The sequence below is a fragment of the Barbus barbus genome (genome assembly GCF_936440315.1).
Source record: "Barbus barbus genome assembly, chromosome: 5".
Classification (NCBI taxonomy): domain Eukaryota; kingdom Metazoa; phylum Chordata; class Actinopteri; order Cypriniformes; family Cyprinidae; genus Barbus; species Barbus barbus.
In genome coordinates, this window is record NC_136733.1 from 16,992,312 (window position 1) to 17,010,920 (window position 18,609).

The 18,609-nt window shown below is 37.5% G+C and overlaps 1 protein-coding gene across 1 annotated transcript in view; it reads left to right on the forward strand.

Moving 5' to 3' along the window:
• LOC306870457 (AP-1 complex subunit beta-1) overlaps positions 1 to 15,690 on the forward strand; it is a 37,871-nt gene extending 22,181 nt beyond the window's left edge. Inside the window, exons 16-22 of the mRNA XM_079417750.1 lie at positions 111 to 257; positions 1,003 to 1,148; positions 1,306 to 1,435; positions 3,946 to 4,030; positions 4,210 to 4,296; positions 8,812 to 8,966; positions 14,281 to 15,690. Of these exons, the coding sequence (XP_079273876.1) occupies positions 111 to 257; positions 1,003 to 1,148; positions 1,306 to 1,435; positions 3,946 to 4,030; positions 4,210 to 4,296; positions 8,812 to 8,966; positions 14,281 to 14,355 (825 nt within the window). The 3' untranslated portion in view covers positions 14,356 to 15,690. The remainder of the gene's footprint in view (positions 1 to 110; positions 258 to 1,002; positions 1,149 to 1,305; positions 1,436 to 3,945; positions 4,031 to 4,209; positions 4,297 to 8,811; positions 8,967 to 14,280) is intronic.
• The last annotated feature ends 2,919 nt before the right edge of the window (positions 15,691 to 18,609 follow it).

Sequence of the window (18,609 nt, forward strand, 5' to 3'; positions counted from 1 at the left end):
CCTACATGAAGAAATCCTGTTGCTTGAAAGATTACACAAATGCTTGCTAGAGTAGTTTCAACTCTTTTGACACTCAGAAGTCTTATGAACTCAATGTTTGTGTCACACAGGTGGGCCAAAACTTCATCCCATCATCGGTACCCAACACCTTTGCGCCATCTCCTACACCTGCTGCTCTCAGTAGCGGCCTCAATGACCTGTTTGAGTTGTCCTCAGGAATGTCCATAGCTACAGGAGGATATGTGGCACCTAAAACTGTGAGCATTATTCAGCATTAAACTGTAAACCATAACCTCTCACCCTTTTCTGACCTATTATATCACTTCTCAAACAAACAGCCGGAACCTGTGCAAATCCAATTCTTGCTAGCCTAAACTTGTTTCAGTTCAGTCACTTATGAGGACTGGTTTCAGTTGGGGCACTGGTAGCTGCCTGCTGTATGTAGACGGTAAATTTATCCCGGAATTTACTAGGGCATATCTCACTAGCAGCCATTTCATTCATAATGAAGAGCCTTTCAAGAAGGGAAGTTCAGTCTGTTCTCATTCTCCAGCATGAGCATTAACTTCATGTGCGACATAAATACAGGCATGCAGAAGGGCTCCCGGGGGTACAACATCATTAAAAAGAGCTCCATTAGAGCCAGAGTAGGTCAGTAGAGTAGGACAGAGCACAATTAGTTCTTATTAGGATACTTTACAAACTACCTTGTAGAGTTCTTCCAATTCTCCTGGTGCTCTGGGTGCCTCATGCTACTTATATATATGTTTTAATTTGTCTCTTTTAATCTGATTTTGTTTCTTTTTGGATGCCAGCTCAGTTCTTGTAAGCAACAGTGTTTGGGTGAGTGAGTGTAGGTGAATGTCAGACTCCACTATTTAACTGCCCTTCAATTTAGAATGACTGTAGTTATCCTCTTAGAGAAGATCATAGCCTTACTTAATTAGACAAACTGTAAATTAGAGAATGTACCGTGAACACTCATTTCTTTGGTTTGTGAAGGTATGGCTGCCAGCAGTCAAAGCAAAAGGACTGGAGATATCTGGAACCTTCTCTCGGCGTCAAGGTCACATGTATATGGACATGTGCTTCACCAATAAAGCCTTGCAGCACATGACTGACTTTGCCATCCAGTTCAACAAGAACAGGTCTGTGCTTGTGTTTCTGTTTACAGTCATTGTGGTAATAGTTGATGATGATCATTGTGGCATATTTAAATAATTAAAATATCTTTGACTATATAATTGAATTTATATATACTGTATGTACATATGTTTTATTGTCTTTTTTTTGTTGTGTCTTTAGTTTTGGAGTGATCCCCACCACACCTCTCCCCGTTCACACACCACTGATGCCCAGCCAGAGCATCGACATCTCCCTCCCTCTCAACACCATCGGCCCTGTGATGAAAATGGACCCGCTCAACAACCTACAGGTACAATGCATTATTGCCATTTGGCGTGTATTTTTACACTCCCGTACATACCCACACACGCCCTTGGGTCCTCCTAAAATCCCTTCTATGCATTAATCATCCCACAGGAAATAACACATTACAAATATGCGGTTAATGTTTAAATTACATCTCTGTGTAACCAAACCTCCGAGCTCTCAACTGCATAGCTCGCACGATTGAGTCAGTCGTCCCCACGTGCTTCATTAGTTACTGAGCTCATTTGTGTGAACAGCAGCTGCAAAACATTCAATTTCACGCCTTTAAAACACTCTAGATAATGAGTACTTGCCCACGGCATCTAGTCTACTAATGCAGATAATCAATCAGATACAAATGTCATTATGAGTCATCATCGTTTCATATGATTTATATCGACATGTTTCTGCCTCATTAGTTTTACACCAGTGTGTCGGTTTATCTTCAGATGGACGTCCAACAGTGTTTGCTCCGACTGTTCCTTCCTTTACAATTCATTTACACCACGATGTCCCAGCATATTTCCTCCTCCACCTCTCATCCTGCTGGGTTGCTCTCTTTGCTTCATGTGTCCCTGGTTTAAGGATCACCTTCTGTGACTTTTTTTCCTCTTCACTGTTGTTAGTGTCAAGCATCTGGGTATTCAGTATTAAGCTGAGCTGCCTGCAGAGTGTTTATGACTTGTGTTAATGAGTTCAGCTTTCTCATGAGCTCAAGAGTCATCACTGTAAACAGCAACTGAATGCCCTTTGAGTGACCTGGAGATGCTATGACCGCATCCGCATACCGGATACGCTGTTTGGGTTGAAATCAAAGCGTAAATACACGTAGAAAGCATATCCGGTATGCGGCTGACACAGAAGAGCGTACGCACTTTGCGTCCAGCGGGGATTCACCAAAATGGGATGAATTGTTGAATAAATTAGTTATTTTTGTTTTTTTGCGTACAAAAAGTGTTCTCGTAGCGTCACGTTACGGTTGAACCAGTGATGGCAGATGGACTACTCTGATGACATCTTTCATACTTTTCTGGGCCAAGACAGTGAAAATTGTTTGGCAGTCAATGGGACAGTCACAAGCCTCCCGGTTTTCATCCAAAATATCTTAAATTGTGTTCCCAAAGACGAACAAAGCTTTTACGGGTTTGGAACGACATTGGGGTAAGTGATTAATGACAAAATTTTCATTTTGGGGTGGAGTAACCCTTTAATATTGTCCTGTCTTCTCAAACCCGTACCAGTTTCTTTCTTCTGTGGAACACAAAAGATGCATTTTGATGAGTTTACCAGCCACCCTTTTCCAGAATTTTTTTTTATTTGACATAAAAAAAAAATTAAACCTCTCTATTTTGTACATGCATGTTATATATTATTCTGAAAGATTCATCCAATTATGTTTTTTTAAAAACATGTATTATTTAAGGAGGTAGTATTAACCAAAGATGAAAATTTGCTGAAAATGAACTCACCCTCAGGCCATCCAAGATGTAGATGTCTTTTATTCATCTGAACAGATTTGGAGGAATTTAGCGTTCAGTGAATGGGTGCCGTCAGAATGAGAGTCAATAATCCACGAGTAATCCACACGACTCCAGTCAATCTATTAACGTCTTGAGAAGTGAAAAGCTGCAAGAAATAAATGCATCATTAAGGTGTTTTAACTGTAAACTGTGACGTCTGGCATGAATTATGAATTCATAATTCATAACAATAATAAAAAAGCCCATCCTCTTCTCACATCAGAATCTTCACATCAGCACATTTTGTTAAGGACTGCGTTGTTATGGATTATGGACTCATTTGTGAAGAAACCATTTGAAGTTAAAACATTTTAAAGATGGATTTGTTTCCTACAAACACGCAGATTTTGACTTCACAAGATGTTAATAGATGGACTGGAGTCAATTTCTTGTGTGTTATGATGTTTTATGATGTTTCTGATGGCACCTATTCACTGCAAGTGAGCAAGAGATGTAATGCAAATTTTTTCCAAATCTGTTCCAATGAAGATACAAACTCATCTACATCTTGGGCAGTCTGGGGGTGAGCAAATTTTCATTTTTGGGTGAACTATTTTTAAAACCAATCTACATTCTTAATTAGTCAGAAAATACAAAAAAAGTCTGCCAATTGTGCTTCTATGTCCAAACAAGAATAAAAATTATCTTCCTTTCCAAGAAAAAACACACTGGTTGTCTAAAAATAGAGGTCAATTATGCCATAATTTATTCATTGGATTTCTATGGCTCGATTTGCAGTCTAATAATATTTACATGGTGTAAAATATGAAAGAACTCATCAGCAGGGTGCAACCATTGATTTCTGCCACCCTTCTCGTCTGTTCTTGTGCCTTTATTTTTTTCCCTTCTCTGTCCCTTTCTGTGCAATTGAAAGTTCTTTTTCCATTTGGTGAATAAGGACCGCATCAAAATGCAGTCGGGCTGCAGAGGCGTTTTAGACCCTTATACAGTGAAGTGTATTTAAAGTCTGACCACTCAACCTTTCTCACTCCAGGTGGCTGTGAAAAACAGTATTGATGTCTTCTACTTCAGCACGCTGATCCCTCTCAGCGTCTTTTTCGTGGAGGACGGCAAAATGGGTACAAGCACTCGCCGCGCACATGCTCAATCTAAAAACAGCACACTGTTTCACACTGAGGTTTTGATTGAGTTTAGGATTAATAAAAGAGTGGATTGATTGGATGGAACTAGGATTTAACTCACTTCAGACACTGATTGGCCAATACCACGTGATAATCTTTAAACTTTTCTTCAACAGAGCGTCAGGTGTTCTTGGCCACATGGAAGGACATTCCAAATGAGAATGAGCTGCAATACCAGATCAAAGACTGCCACTTAAACGCAGGTGAGATCATCTAGCCCTCAACATGCATGACTCGTGAGTTTGTGTAGAGGGGTTTTGTGATGTATGGATCAGTGGTCATTGAATCAAAGGCGGATAGAGTAGAGGAAAGCTTACAAATAGCAGGGTAACTGGAAAGGTCTTTTGATCTGTTTGCCACAGCGCTCCTACCTCTTTGTAGTTTGGGCTCTGCCCGTATTCAAACTGGCACCTGATACAGATAGCTGCAACCTGCTACAGTGTGTCTGCTTGAAAAACAACCCCATTTTTTGCATAGCTCGTACAGTTTATAACCTGGATTCCGGAAATGTTGGGATGTGTTTTTAAATTTGAATAAAATGAAAACTAAAAGATTTTCAAATCACATGAGCCAATATTTTATTCACAATAGAACATAGTTTAAACATTTGTTATGTTCTCTGAGAAATTTTACACTTTTATCCGCTAAATGAAGTGAAGTGACATTCAGCCAAGTATGGTGACCCATACTCGGAATTCGTGCTCTGCATTTAACCCATCCAACGTGCACACACACAGCAGTGAACACACACACACACACCGTGAACACACACCCGGAGCAGTGGGCACCCATTTTATGCTGCGGCGCCCGGGGAGCAGTTGGGGGTTCGGTGCCTTGCTCAAGGGCACCTCAGTCGTGGTATTGAGGGCGGAGAGGGCGCTGGACATTCACTCCCCCCACCTACAATTCCTGCCGGCCGGAGACTCGAACCCGCAACATTCGGATTACAAGTCCGACTCTCTAACCATTAGGCCACGACTTCATTAGGCCACGACTTCATTAGGCCACGACTAAATGAGCTCATTTCAAATTGTATTCTGTATAAGACATGATAATGTAATATATTCTAATCTTACTATTATTATATTTTTTTTACACTCCTGGTATTAAAGTTTGCACAGGCCTCAATATAGTCACAGACAATGTTGAATAGCATACATTATTGATTTATGACTGTGACTTCATGATGCTCTGATATTAAGCCAACAATTGAATTGTTTGCTTGAAGCTTTATTACACAACATCCCCTGCACAGTTTGAGATTTCAAATTTAAAAAAAATTGAGTCTCTTGACTCCAAAGGAAGAAAAAAGAGTTCCCATCATTCTGTTATTATTCATACTTAATTATTTAGACTGGTGGCAATGTTAAAATGTTGTGGAACATGGCGGGTTGTGCACAGACTCTGACAGAGCTGGTTTATTTCAAGGCTTATCAGCTCGCTATTTGTATTCATCAACCTGGAGCCAATTTGAGCATACAGACACAGACGTATGAGGAGCACCGAACACAGGGACCAGCACAGAGAGCCTGTTTCACTCAAGCACACACCGCACACAGATGCACGTTTTTATACAGCCGTATAAAGTGTTTGTGGTCTGATCTTCACAAGTAGTTCATGCAAGAACAGCAGTAGTTTGACAAATCCAGGCTTTGATTTCCTCCCCCCTTTTCCTTTGATGCCTTGTTTTGGTTCAGTCGTGTTTATTAGCATGTAGAGAATAATCGACTGCTATTGTGAGATGCCAATTGGCTCTTGCTTGCCATGACTTGAATAACAAACTGTAACAGAATGCCTTTTCCCACACCGTGTCCATTGCTGTTATTTGTAAATGACTGAATGTTTTCTCATAGAATTGAATTGTGAATTGAAGGTGATTGGCATTTTGTTGTTGTTGAGACTGGCTGATTTGTTCTTTATTAGGATGCAGTCGCATCCAAGAGGATAAGATGCGCTCGTGTCCGTGGATCAACAGATTCCTAATTATGAATAATTTCAGCACTTAATTCAGCAGAAAATAAACATCACTAATTAGTTTTCAGCATTAAAGTTTTACAACTGTTTACAAACCTCGTTGATATGCTGCAGAGTTGCTGCCTGTACATGAGCGTTACAAAGAATAAGAATAATTTTAATGCTTCATACAGGTTCTCATCTTTGGTGTGGGCAGGACGTTCTAATACTTTACAATTATGGATGCAATTATTTTGAACTTTTTAGCTAACACTGATGTTACTAGACCAGGGCTGTCCAAACTTGGTCCTGGGGGGCTAGTGTCCTGCAGAGTTTAGCTCTAACTTGCCTCAACACACCTGCATGGAAGCTTCTAGCTTTGCTTCTAGTATGCCTAGTAAGAGCTTGATTAGCTGCTTCAGGTGTTTAATTAGGGTTGGAGCACCGGTCCTCCAGGACAGAGTTTGGACAGCCCTGTACTAGACCAATTCAAAATGTAGATTTTTGTCATTTGATTACAAATACAGTAATATTACAATTTAAAATAAATATATTTTTAAAATGTAATTTATTCCTGTGATGTCAAAGCTGAATTTTCAGCAGCCATTACTTCTTTGGTGTCACATGAGCCTTCAGAAATCATTCAAATATGCTGACTTGGTGCTCAAGAAACATTTATTATATTTATCAGTGTTAAACTGTTGTGACAATTATATTTGAACATTTTGTGCAAGTTATGTATTCAAATTGTTTGCAAAATCTGAGATGATCGTTCTTGCTGCAAGATGTGACAACAATAACATCTGTTACACGACTGCATACATTACTCATATTTAGTGGTGCTTACTGAGACAAGTATCACCATAACTGTTTTTCATATTTTGGTTAAGGGTTTGTTGAAAACCCTAACCCAGAGTAATAAACATTAGCTTGTAACTCACTACAGATGTGAATGATGCCTCAAATCATGCGGCTTTGTTGAGGAGAAATGTGCCATTACTTTAAGCGGTTAGATATGCAATTGTCGCCTGGCAGGTGATAAAATGGGTGAAAATATCTCATAATTGACCAAAATATCATTTTATTAGTATATACCTTTTATTAGCCACCTAGCAACCACATAGCAATGTGCTAAAAGTAATTTCGTACACTTAAGCAACCGCATAGGAATGCCTTGGCAGCCACCCACAAAACCCTAGCATTGTAGCGGCATGTTTTGCATGTCCTTTAGAAAATCTTTATAAAGTATGTCGCTCCTCATCCGCCTCTCTCTCCTGTCATGAGCAGCTCTGTGTGTGCTGTGTATTATGAAGGCATACTCTCAGGATTGACAGCAGTAGTGTGAACTGGAGTGAGTCACAGCACGCTCCACATGTTGCTAACACCAGCTGTCATCACCTGATTCTGGGGCTTATATAACACACACACTGACTGCCACCGTCCTCGGACCTCCCTCTTTCTGTGTATAAATGTTTTCCATCTTCTTTGTCCGTCACCCTTATGGCTTTTTATTTCCCCAAAATCCATCTCTCTCCCTCTTCAAACACTTCATTGCGTTTTATTGTGCCCCTTTACTTTGCTCTTGCTCTCCTTGTCTTTCAGTGCATGTCTATCTCTGTTGCCAAGGGTTTCATCATTCTCTCTCTCTCTCGTTCCATGCCGTCCAGTGCTCCCAAAATGCAATGATATGGCTCAGGAGTGATTTATTCCAGAACAGCATCACTCAGGAGTTTCATAGTATGATTTGTAAAGTAGTTTTTGGACAGTCAGTTACATGCAGTAGATTACCGTATAATGTAAAAAGAGTTTTTTGTAAACATGTTATTTATTTGTTTTTGTATTATTTGTTATTATGTGTTTTATGTTTACTTCGTTTGTTTGTTGGTGTGCCCCCCAAAAAATAAAAAAAGTTGTGCAGACTTTCTCTTCCAGGGAAATGGACCAATAAACTGTATTAATTATTATTATTTATTTATTTTTTATTAATAATCACTAATAACTTATGACTTATCAAGACAAATTTTTGTACAGTAAAATATCCTATGGAATGAGAACGTCACCCAAATTTTTCGAGGTGTATATTTTTGCTGAAAATTCCTGAACAAAATTGAGGTATGACAGTGCAGAGCTGTATAAATTAATTTGGAAGTAGTTCCAAATCATTACAAATGTAATTAATAATCACAAGTAAACTTTATTTTAGATAATGCATGTGTGTGTGTGTAGTGAGTCCAATTTTACTTTAAATTGGCAAAATGTATTTTTATTTTAAAGTATTTAGAATTCATTAGAATAATTTTATGATTGTGGGCAAAACCTTTTTTTTTTTTTTTTCACCCAAATGACAAGAGAAAGATGAATGGCCTTTTTCGAGGACGATACAATTCTGTATGTTGCTGCTCAAATACCACCAGTCTCCAACAAGGAAGTAGAGAGTTTCGGTTCATTATGTGCCTTTAGTTGTGCTAATGCTCATACTTTGCATACTGTGCTAATGCTCTTTGCCAACCATAAGCTGATTGTGAAGAAACTGGCAGAAATGTATCCATTCCGAGTGCATTCTTCCATTTGTATAAGCAGGTTATTTCCATGTAGTATAGTCCATTCCTGTTACATAGGAAATACTCGAAACCAGTGCTCATTAGACCATTTCATGTTTGTTTTTTTTAATGGATAAATTGTAGCTTTTCTGCTGATAACTGTACTCTAGTGAGAGAATTTTGTGAATATCTTGTTGGGTAACCATGCGTTTGTGGTATTGGCAGATACGGTGTCAGGCAAACTGCAGAACAACAACATCTACACCATCGCCAAGAGGAACGTAGAAGGCCAGGACATGCTGTATCAGTCGCTCAAACTTACCAATGGGATCTGGATCCTCGCCGAACTCCGCATACAACCTGGCAATCCCAATTACACGGTAATCGCTCACAGCACAAAGATTGACCAACAAACTCGCGGAGCACATGCCAATTTGACGCAAAAGAGCAAAAATAAATATTGTCCCTTGACAGACTAAATGCTTTTGACATAGTCCAGAACATATTCAAGGACATCATTCATCCGTAAATTTGACAGAATACTATATTAACATAAAACCTCGCTTATTTGTCTTTTCTGTTTTTTGTACACCAATCCACTCCAAGGATTCAGCACATTATTATGTAATTCAGTGCTCTAAAGATCAGGCTTTTAAAAAAATGATACATTTATGACCGTGAAAGTCGTGCTTTCTGCTTGACTTGCTTGCCTAATGCATTAAATGAACAGGAAGGTCAAGAGCAGTGTGATGCATTCAGAAAAGGGTGGAGTATTGATCCCCATTTTTAGCTCATGGAGCCCCAGTGCCATTTGATTCTGTCGTATCAAATAATTATTCAATTGTGTCAGTGCTATTTAATGTTCCTGAATTATCTTCACAAACAGCAACATGCATGCATGCCGTTAAATATGCAGCATCTCAATAAGTGGCAGCACTCTCTGTGGTTTTGTATTGAGTTTAATGAACTACATTTAGTCTACTTTTTTTGTTTATTTTAGAGTGTGGCAGCCTCTGAGAAAACATACAGTCTATAAGTGAATCAGCTGTTTGTTCACTAACTGCTTTGACGGATTCAGAGAGAGTAATTTGTTTAAAGGGATAATTCACCCAAAATGAAAATTTGATGTTTATCTGCTTACCCATAACTACATGCCATATAAGATGTAGGTGACTTTATTTCTTCAGAAGAACACAAACAAAGATTTTTTTAACTCAAACCGTTGCAGTCTGTCAGTCATATAATGGCAGTCAATGGGAACCACGGCTTTGAGAGTAAAAAAAAAACACACAGACAAAACTAAATTAAACCCTGCGGCTCGTGACGATGCATTGAGGTCTTCACAACAGCCGGCGTGTGACGGTGTAAACAATGAGTGATGTATACACACGTTTAAAAGCAGCAGCTAATAAGAGTCATTCACTTGTGATTCAGACAACATTAGCAGCGTCCAAACAATAAGAACAACAATCTAAAAATGATTTAATTATCTATGTATTATTCTATGGTTTCCCAGTCTTTCGTTGTATATTCAATTATTGGTGACCACAGACTCATAGCTTGGGTATAGTGTAAGTTTATTTTTCTGTGACACTAAAACAGATGAAGTTGCAGAGAGCTACAACTGCTTACAGATGATGATGATATTAATAAAAAGATAACACCTAACAGTAGGGTTTGATTTGGCAATATTTGTTAATGCATTAACTAGCATGAAATAACAAAGAGCGGTATATTTTTCAGACCATTAGCTAAGATTATTAAATGAAGTACTGTATTTTTCATTAAATAATGTGAAACCATATTGTAAAGTGTTACCAATATCATTAATGATAATAATGTAGTTTTTCATGTATTATCGTAAACAAATATAAAAAAACTTTAGTTTCTGGATACATTTCACAAGTGATAACGTCTCATATATTTATGAACACTTAGACATTTTAGGTTTTTACACATTTTTTTAAACATCCTTTATTTACCTCCTTGTATTTTCAGACTTTCTTGTGTTAAACACAAAAAAAGATATTAAATAGAATGTCCAAGCTGCACTTTTCTTATGAATGACAATGACTGCTGTCCCTGCTCCCCATCCACTTTCATTGTGTGGGGGAAAAAAGCAGCTTGGACATTCTGCTAAATATATCCTTTTGTGTTTCACACAAAAAAGAAAAACTTCTACAGGTTTTACATTACATAATGTTGAAACGATTTTTATTTCAAGTGAATCTCTTTAAGGTTCCTTTTAAGTGTGGTCACATCTAAACATGTCATATTATATAATTCACATCAGCCTTTGAGCAGCAGCGACTCTCAGTATGAACGGTGCTTCACAGACCTCTCATCTGGTATCAAATCTGGTTGCATTTTTGAAGTTGAGATGCCGAGTATGGAAATGAGTGCTCATCATCCGTTCGAGGTCTGTACTTACATGTTTTATAATTCATGTGGGGCCAAACAGCAGCGCTCTGCTCGACGCTCTGACTGGTGAATTGAAATCTCTTTTGCTCAGTGAGGCACAGAACACAGGTTGAGCACCTGCAGTGATCCTTTCCTTGGCAACAGCATGACACTGGAGATTGATAAGCTGCAGCTGCACATTTGACAGTGGTTTGTTATCATATGAGTGAGGGTGAGACAAATTACAGCATCATATTCAACAGTTTATAATGCTTGTTCATCTAACGCAAAGCACTTGGATAAAACTGGCTTTATGACAAGCTAGACAGAAAATCCCTCTTCAGATCTTCACAACTCACTGCTAAGCATGCAGTAATGTGTGTTTGTGTAAGAGAGAGTGTGTACACAGCAGATGGTCAGCGTCTGAAACCTGAAAAATGCTGCCAGCGCAGGTAGTGAAGGGATGGAAATCTTAATAATTTAAAGGTTTTGGATTTGATTCTATTAACTCTTCTAGTACTTTGAAGGCATAAATATTTTGTTTAATATATATATATATATATATATATATATATATATATATATATATATATATATATATATATATATATATATATATATATATATATATATATATATATATATATATATATATACATAAAAAATAATATATAAATGCAGTAATTGGCCTAATATATTAAACAAAATATAAAACATTAATAACGTGATAACGTGTCAATAATTAGGGTAATATTATAATAATAATATTAATATGCTAAATACTACTGACAAAATGCATACAGTGTATGGGTCAAAGACGAGATTACCCATTTTGGTGTCTGCATCAAATTAATTTACAAAATTTATTTTAAATACATAGAAAACTTATTAAATGCAAGTAAAGTGGCTATTAAAGTTTATATTTATGTAAACATTGAACAACATTTTATTCTGATATTCTGATTTACATATATATATATAGAATCATACTAAATTTTATATGATTAAAAACTCCTTGATGACAAATGGGTAATAAAATGTTTTGGGAAGATAGTGGCAAAGATTGGTAAAGATTTAAAGTGACAATGAATTAGTTTTTGGGGCTGCACTGTGATCCTTAAATAGAGATTTTTAATGTCATCTAATGGTTCTTGTTGTAAATATGCCTGACAAGATTTTTTGTTGTATAAACTATTGTTACACTGAATGACATTTGACATTTTTTTCTGCAAGTCAGTGAAAAAATTTATAGTAGTCATTATTTTTGTTGCATGGAAAAATAAAATAAAATTTAAAGCCATATAAAACTTTTATTATTATGAAACTTTTTCATCTTTGATCCATAAAAGCTATAGGGATTTGATTCAATCATTAGTCATTCTAAATCACTCTTTGTTTTTGATTTTGATTCAGTCTCACAAGAGTCATTCATTTGAGAAACAGACTAAAGTAGTTGCACTGATTGTTTTTGATTCACTAAAAAGAACCAACTCTCAGGTGTCAGGACACATCCATATTCACTGTTTCTATAGTATTGTTTTTGTGAAGGCAGCATTGATGTATGGCTCACTGCCTCTGATTTCCCACAATCCTGTGTGTGTGGTTGGCAGTTGGTGGAAGAGTTGATATAATTCATGAATGTCATTTTTTCAACTTATGATTCCATTTCCAGTGGGAAATAAGCATTGAAGTCCTTAGGACAAAAACCTCTCAGTCAGTCTCCACTGACTGACCAGCTAGGTGTCTGCTTTCAGATTCAGCAGCCATGGACTCTTTCTTTCTGTTGGGAAGTTGGTGGCCAAATTAAGAGTCTGCTAAATAGATTAATCTGTTGATTAGCAGTAGACCCTTCTTGATTATTCAGAAGGCATCTGTTCAGCCACCAATGCTGAGCTTGATTGCCTGTGGCCCCCTGAGGCCAGGTCGGCTCAGTGCGATCAGAAACCCTACCTGATCCCAGACAATTGATTTTTAATGAGACTTCGGCTCTCAGAATTCTGGCAGCAGCTGGCTCCGATCTGAACAGATGATAACTGGACTCCATCGAGCCAGCGCTGTTTAACCTAACAGCCGGTGATGGAGTGCTGTTGTCTGCCAAGAGCCGAGGCCTCTGGAAACACATTCCTCAAGTAGAGGTAACCAATACAAGCCCTGCTGTACATGGGATTATGTTCCTGGTGGTCAGAGAATTACTCGGTGCAATCAATTGGATTGTCACTTATTTATCTTCTGTCAGTCTAAATATAGTGACATTTAAAGGGAAGCGTTAATTGAGAAAAAAAACAGAAATATGAATTTTCTGGTTTATTTTTTGTGCCCTTAAATTTGCTTCTCAGGGTGAATATAGTTGCAATTGCAGTATTCACTGTGCCATTTTTTAAAGGTCCACTGAAGTGCTTTGAAACAGGCAGTGTTATTCTATGTGTTTACTTCATTTTAACTGAAACAGGAAGACAGGACGGGACATATCAAGCACACACACACACACACACACACGTTGGTTTTTGTGGTTTATGGGGACTCTCCATAGGCGTAATGGTTTTTATACTGAACAAACTGTGTGTGCTATTGCCCTACACCAACCCTACACCTAAACTTAGCCCTCACAGGAGACTTTGTGCATTTTTAGATTTTCAAAAAAACACCATTTAGTATGTTGTTGTTTTTTTTAAGCCTTTTGAACTACGGGGACAGTGTCCTCATAAACCACCTTCATATTGTAATACCTCTGTCATACCCATGTCATTATACAAATTTGTGTCCTCATAAACCACATAAACACGCACACACACACACACACATTTGACTCTGTGCAGATCGTCTTTTGGTCTTAAAGGGAGCATTGATTGTAACACTTGGGTAGCGCTTTACTTGTCTGTCTTCACTCAAGGCTTCTTGAAATGGTGAAAAACAGCTATAACTCCAGTACAAGAAAAACCTCTTACAGCAGTCATTCATAGCATATATTACTGTATTATTGCATATATGTAGCCCTCAAGAGTGGTGGGTCATGACACAAAAAGCTGCTCAGGTCTGTTCTGATCGCAATAAATGCAGATAATGAACATTTGTGGCTATAATTAACTGTTTCTGCATTTGTCCTGTTAATTTTTCATTTATTTGTAATATTAATAATTGTCAATGTTTGATTGAGGACTTTTATTCTTTTTCATAAAATGAAACTTTTTGTTTGTATGACTACCAAAACAAGCACTTTGTTGCACATTTCTATTAGAGCACTTCGCATTTAATTTTAAGTTACTCAATGCTTTTTTTTTTTCTTTCCTTTTTTAGCTCTCTCTGAAATGCAGGGCTCCAGAGGTGTCTCAGTATGTGTACCAGATGTACGATGCCATTCTGAAGAATTGAACGTCTCTATCATCCTTTTCTCCCTCTACGTATTTGTCCGCAGGATCCAGCTTTCCATGTTTTCTGCCATTTTAAATCCATCTATAGATACCAGTTTACTCCATGTGCCCACTATGAAAAAATCATGTTCTGTTCTAGCCAAATGTCTTGATGTTGTTGATAAAGCGTTGAAGGGAATTTTGGAACACAGCACCAGTGTGATTATGTATTTTTTCAATTGTTTAAATGCTTCGTCAGTACTTCACCTTCACATGCCCTGTATTGGTCATATGCAAAGAAGGAAAAAGTGTACAAGTTGAATCTATAAATAGCATCAAAGGAATGTAACGAAGCAGATGTCTGGCATGCAGAAATGTGATGTGGATGTACTTTTAAAAGTGATCCTGTTTTAATGGTAACCACTTAAAAACCACTGTAGTTACCTTAAATAGTTGCCATTTTTGCATCATTTACATCATGCATTTTGGCATTATTGCTTTTGTTTCATTCTCTGATATGCTGCAATGTTGCTTCATGCAATTGCACAATGTGCCAGCTATCTGATATTAGCCTTGCATGCTTTGACCAACACAAAAATCCCACATTCCTTGTAATGTTTTGTATACCTTGTTCATCTTAACCATTGTATGAACATGCCGACACTCCATCAATGTCTTATATTGTTTGAACTGCTATGAATCAACTTAATGTGATAGAAAATGTTTCAGTCTTTTCTATCGATCTTATATAAGTGGGCCATCTGATATTCATTCCCAGTCTGAATCCATCCATATGTGATCTATTGTGCTTGTGAAAGTGAGTAGGTATTGTGAGGTAGTTTTTGGTCTCCTTGGAGTGTTAGAAATATCTGTTCAACATTAGTATACAACCTTGCTCAGTTTTGGTTCAAACTAATACACTAACATATAGAGATGCAATAAAAAAAAATCAACATAGATTCAGTGATACAAGGATGGATCACTTTTGGACTGTTGAGTAGAGTTTGTTTTATTCCCTGAAACTGTACTAGTCTTCATGGTGGTGCCGGTGACTAAATGTGAACTTTTTTGTTGCCATAGTTGCTAATGTGCCTGTGAACCTGCATGTAAGCAGCGTCCAATAAACATCTGCCAGTAGAACACTTGTGTAAGAAGGTGAAATATTAAGACAGTAACCCTTATATGTGCAAATATGAGTTTTAATGATTACCATGTTGCCAATGTGATCACAGTACATCTCAATACTGAAATGTGACGTCTGACATAAAGAAATTGAACAAAACAACTGATCAGATTGTTTCAGATTTATTTTATGGATTGTAATTCAAAATAAAGTCAGCAGTGTGTATTCAACCTCTTTGTCCTTATGCAATTTACCTGTATTTCTCAGATCACCTTTGTGCTCAAATTATGTAGATGGTATTATTTATAACAATTACAATATGATATACAATTATATAAGAATTACAGTAGTATTATAATATTATTGATATATAACATTTATCTCACCAAAAGTAGCTGAATGCATCTGTGAGTTTATGATGTCATGGTTTGTGAGATCAGCTCTGTGCTGGAGGTGACGCAGGCATGTCGTAATCACTCAGGTCTGCATCAGAGCCCTAACTGAATACTGAACAGCTCTTACAGCACATGCACAGAGACTTAGGGGGCAGTCGAGGTTCATTCTAGAGATGCGTTTGAACAGTTTGTAATGGTTTGTCTACGTACTCATCATGCGTCATACTGGCATCTTTGGACGTTCAGTCTCTAGCTGTTTTTTTTTCAGCTACTCAGAAAGGTGAAGTGTGTAAACATGTCTCAAGACTCCTTCAGTTCCGTTTCATTGTACTAAGTGGTTCTCATTCAGGGGCTGAAGGGCCTCAGCAAACTTCCAAGGATGCTGGAAAATGGCTTACAATTATTTAAAAAAGAAAGCTTAAAAAACAAAAAAAAATTCTGAATATAAACTGTTATTATTCTTATTTTCATTTGTTATTTTCCCCAGCAATTGTCATTTTTATTCAAGAAATTACTCCATATGGTTATGAAAAACCTGGAATTTTAAAATTCTGATTTCTAGACCTAAAGTAATAAAGCACAAAATAAATATTAATGAAAATGTAATGGAAACGTCTATAATATATATGAATTGGCTTATTGTAAGTAAAAACAAGTGGTACCTTTGAATATTGTCTTGGACCCAGTTCATAAAGGAGCAAGCCAAAACGACAAAAAATGACTGTCAATCATGGTCAGTGGTTCCATGTGATTGAATGAAGTCATTTGGACATGTCCAATTTAAGTGGTGTTTACTCAGTTTGCTTTAGTTCATCCTATATTAAAATATTTCATAAAGTTTAACATGTTCCCATCAAGTAGAACTACTGTCCATGCAACTTCAGCCAAAGTGTTATAATAACATACTAACAAGTTACATATAACTTTTCTTCACATATACTATGTTGGATGTCAGCAATCTAAAGATACCGCTGTTTATATCCCTAGCCCTCCCATTAGAGTTGTTGCTTTTTTATTACAACCCGTATTACGGAAATGTTGGGACATTCTTTAAAATTTGAATAAAATGAAAACTATAAAGAATTTCAAATCACATGAGCCAATATTTTATTCACAATAGAATAATAGATAACATGACAAATATTTAAACTGAGAAATTTTACAATTCATGCACAAAATGAGCTAATTTCAAATTTGATGCCTGCTACAGGTCTCAAAATAGTTGGGATGGGGGCATGTTTACCATGGTGTAGCATCTCCTCTTCTTTTCAAAACAGTTTGAAGACTGGGCATCGAGGTTATGAGTTTCTGGAGTTTTTGGTTGTAGCGGTGGCGGGCGCTGGAAAACAATTCTACCAGATTAAGGAGAGAATATTAACTATTACAAAAAACAAATTTAACAATCTATTCTGATTTGTTCGGGTGCCAGATAAGCTCAGTCTTGTCAAATATAACTGTTTCACCCAGAGTAGCTCTTTAAGCCACCGGTTACACAAATCATTTAAATGAAATTCCCACACAAAGTAAGTTCAGGTTCATAGTTTCAAAGTTGTATTTAACGAAAATTATAAAAAAAAAAAAAAAAAAAAAAAAACTTTGCATTCTGGTTCCAGTTTAAATGCAATCTCAGTTCACAGTGATATTTTCAACAAGCAATGTGGAATCAAACAGAAAACTTAGCACTTTGGTTCAAGTTCAAATATATTCTTTGATTCACATTCATATTTTCAACAATCCACCAAAGTTAAAAAAAAAAAAACCTATCTTTGTGGCTAAGTTCCAATAGAGTCACTGATTGCGTAGTCCAACAATCACAAGAAAATAAAACTTGAATGAAAATGGAAGAAGGTGCCTCTGAGGTAGCAGTTTCACTGATGCATGTAAACCTCAGCAGATTCAACACTCCCTTGAGATCCCGCTCGCACTTGTCAGCATAAGAGACTTGCTTCGCTCTGCAGCTGGTGTCCGGAGGTGCAGCACGCACACTCAATCGTCTGGCAACTCACGCTCGTAGCGATCCACCCTGCCCAAACACAGCGAGGTCTCCATAATGCAGCGACGCCGTCTGACTCTATTCAGGTGACCTGCATCTCTCTGCTCATTACTGCTGCTCTCTCCTGCAGCGCCTGCCTAAATACACATTTCCTCGGATAATTGATTTTCCCTCCTCCACTCGGCCATAACACATAAAAAATCCTTGTATATTTTTCCATACTGCCACATGGTGTTGGAATTTGGTCCCATTCTTGCCTGATATCGTTTTCCAGCTGCTGAAGAGTCTGTGGTCGTCTCTGATGTATTTTTCGTTTAATGATGCGCCAAATGTTCTCTATAGGTGAAAGATCTGGACTGCAGGCAGGCCAATTCAGCACCTGGACTGTTCTACTACGAAGCCATGCTGTTGTAATAGCTGCAGTATGTGGTTTTGCATTGTCCTGCTGAAACACACAAGGCCTTCCCTGAAATAGACGTCTTCTGGAGGGGAGCATATGTTGCTCTAAAACCTTTATATACCTTTCAGCATTCATAGTGCCTTCCAAAACATGCAAGCTGCCCATACTGTGCACTTATGCACCCTCATACCATCAGAGATGCTCTTTAGCCCGGAAGACACGGTGTCCATGATTTCCAACAAGAATCTAAAATTTGGACTCGTCTGACCATAGAACCCTTTTCCACTTTGAAACAGTCCATTTTGGCCCACAGGACACGACGGCACTTTTGGACCATGTTCGCATATGGCTTCCTTTTTGCATGA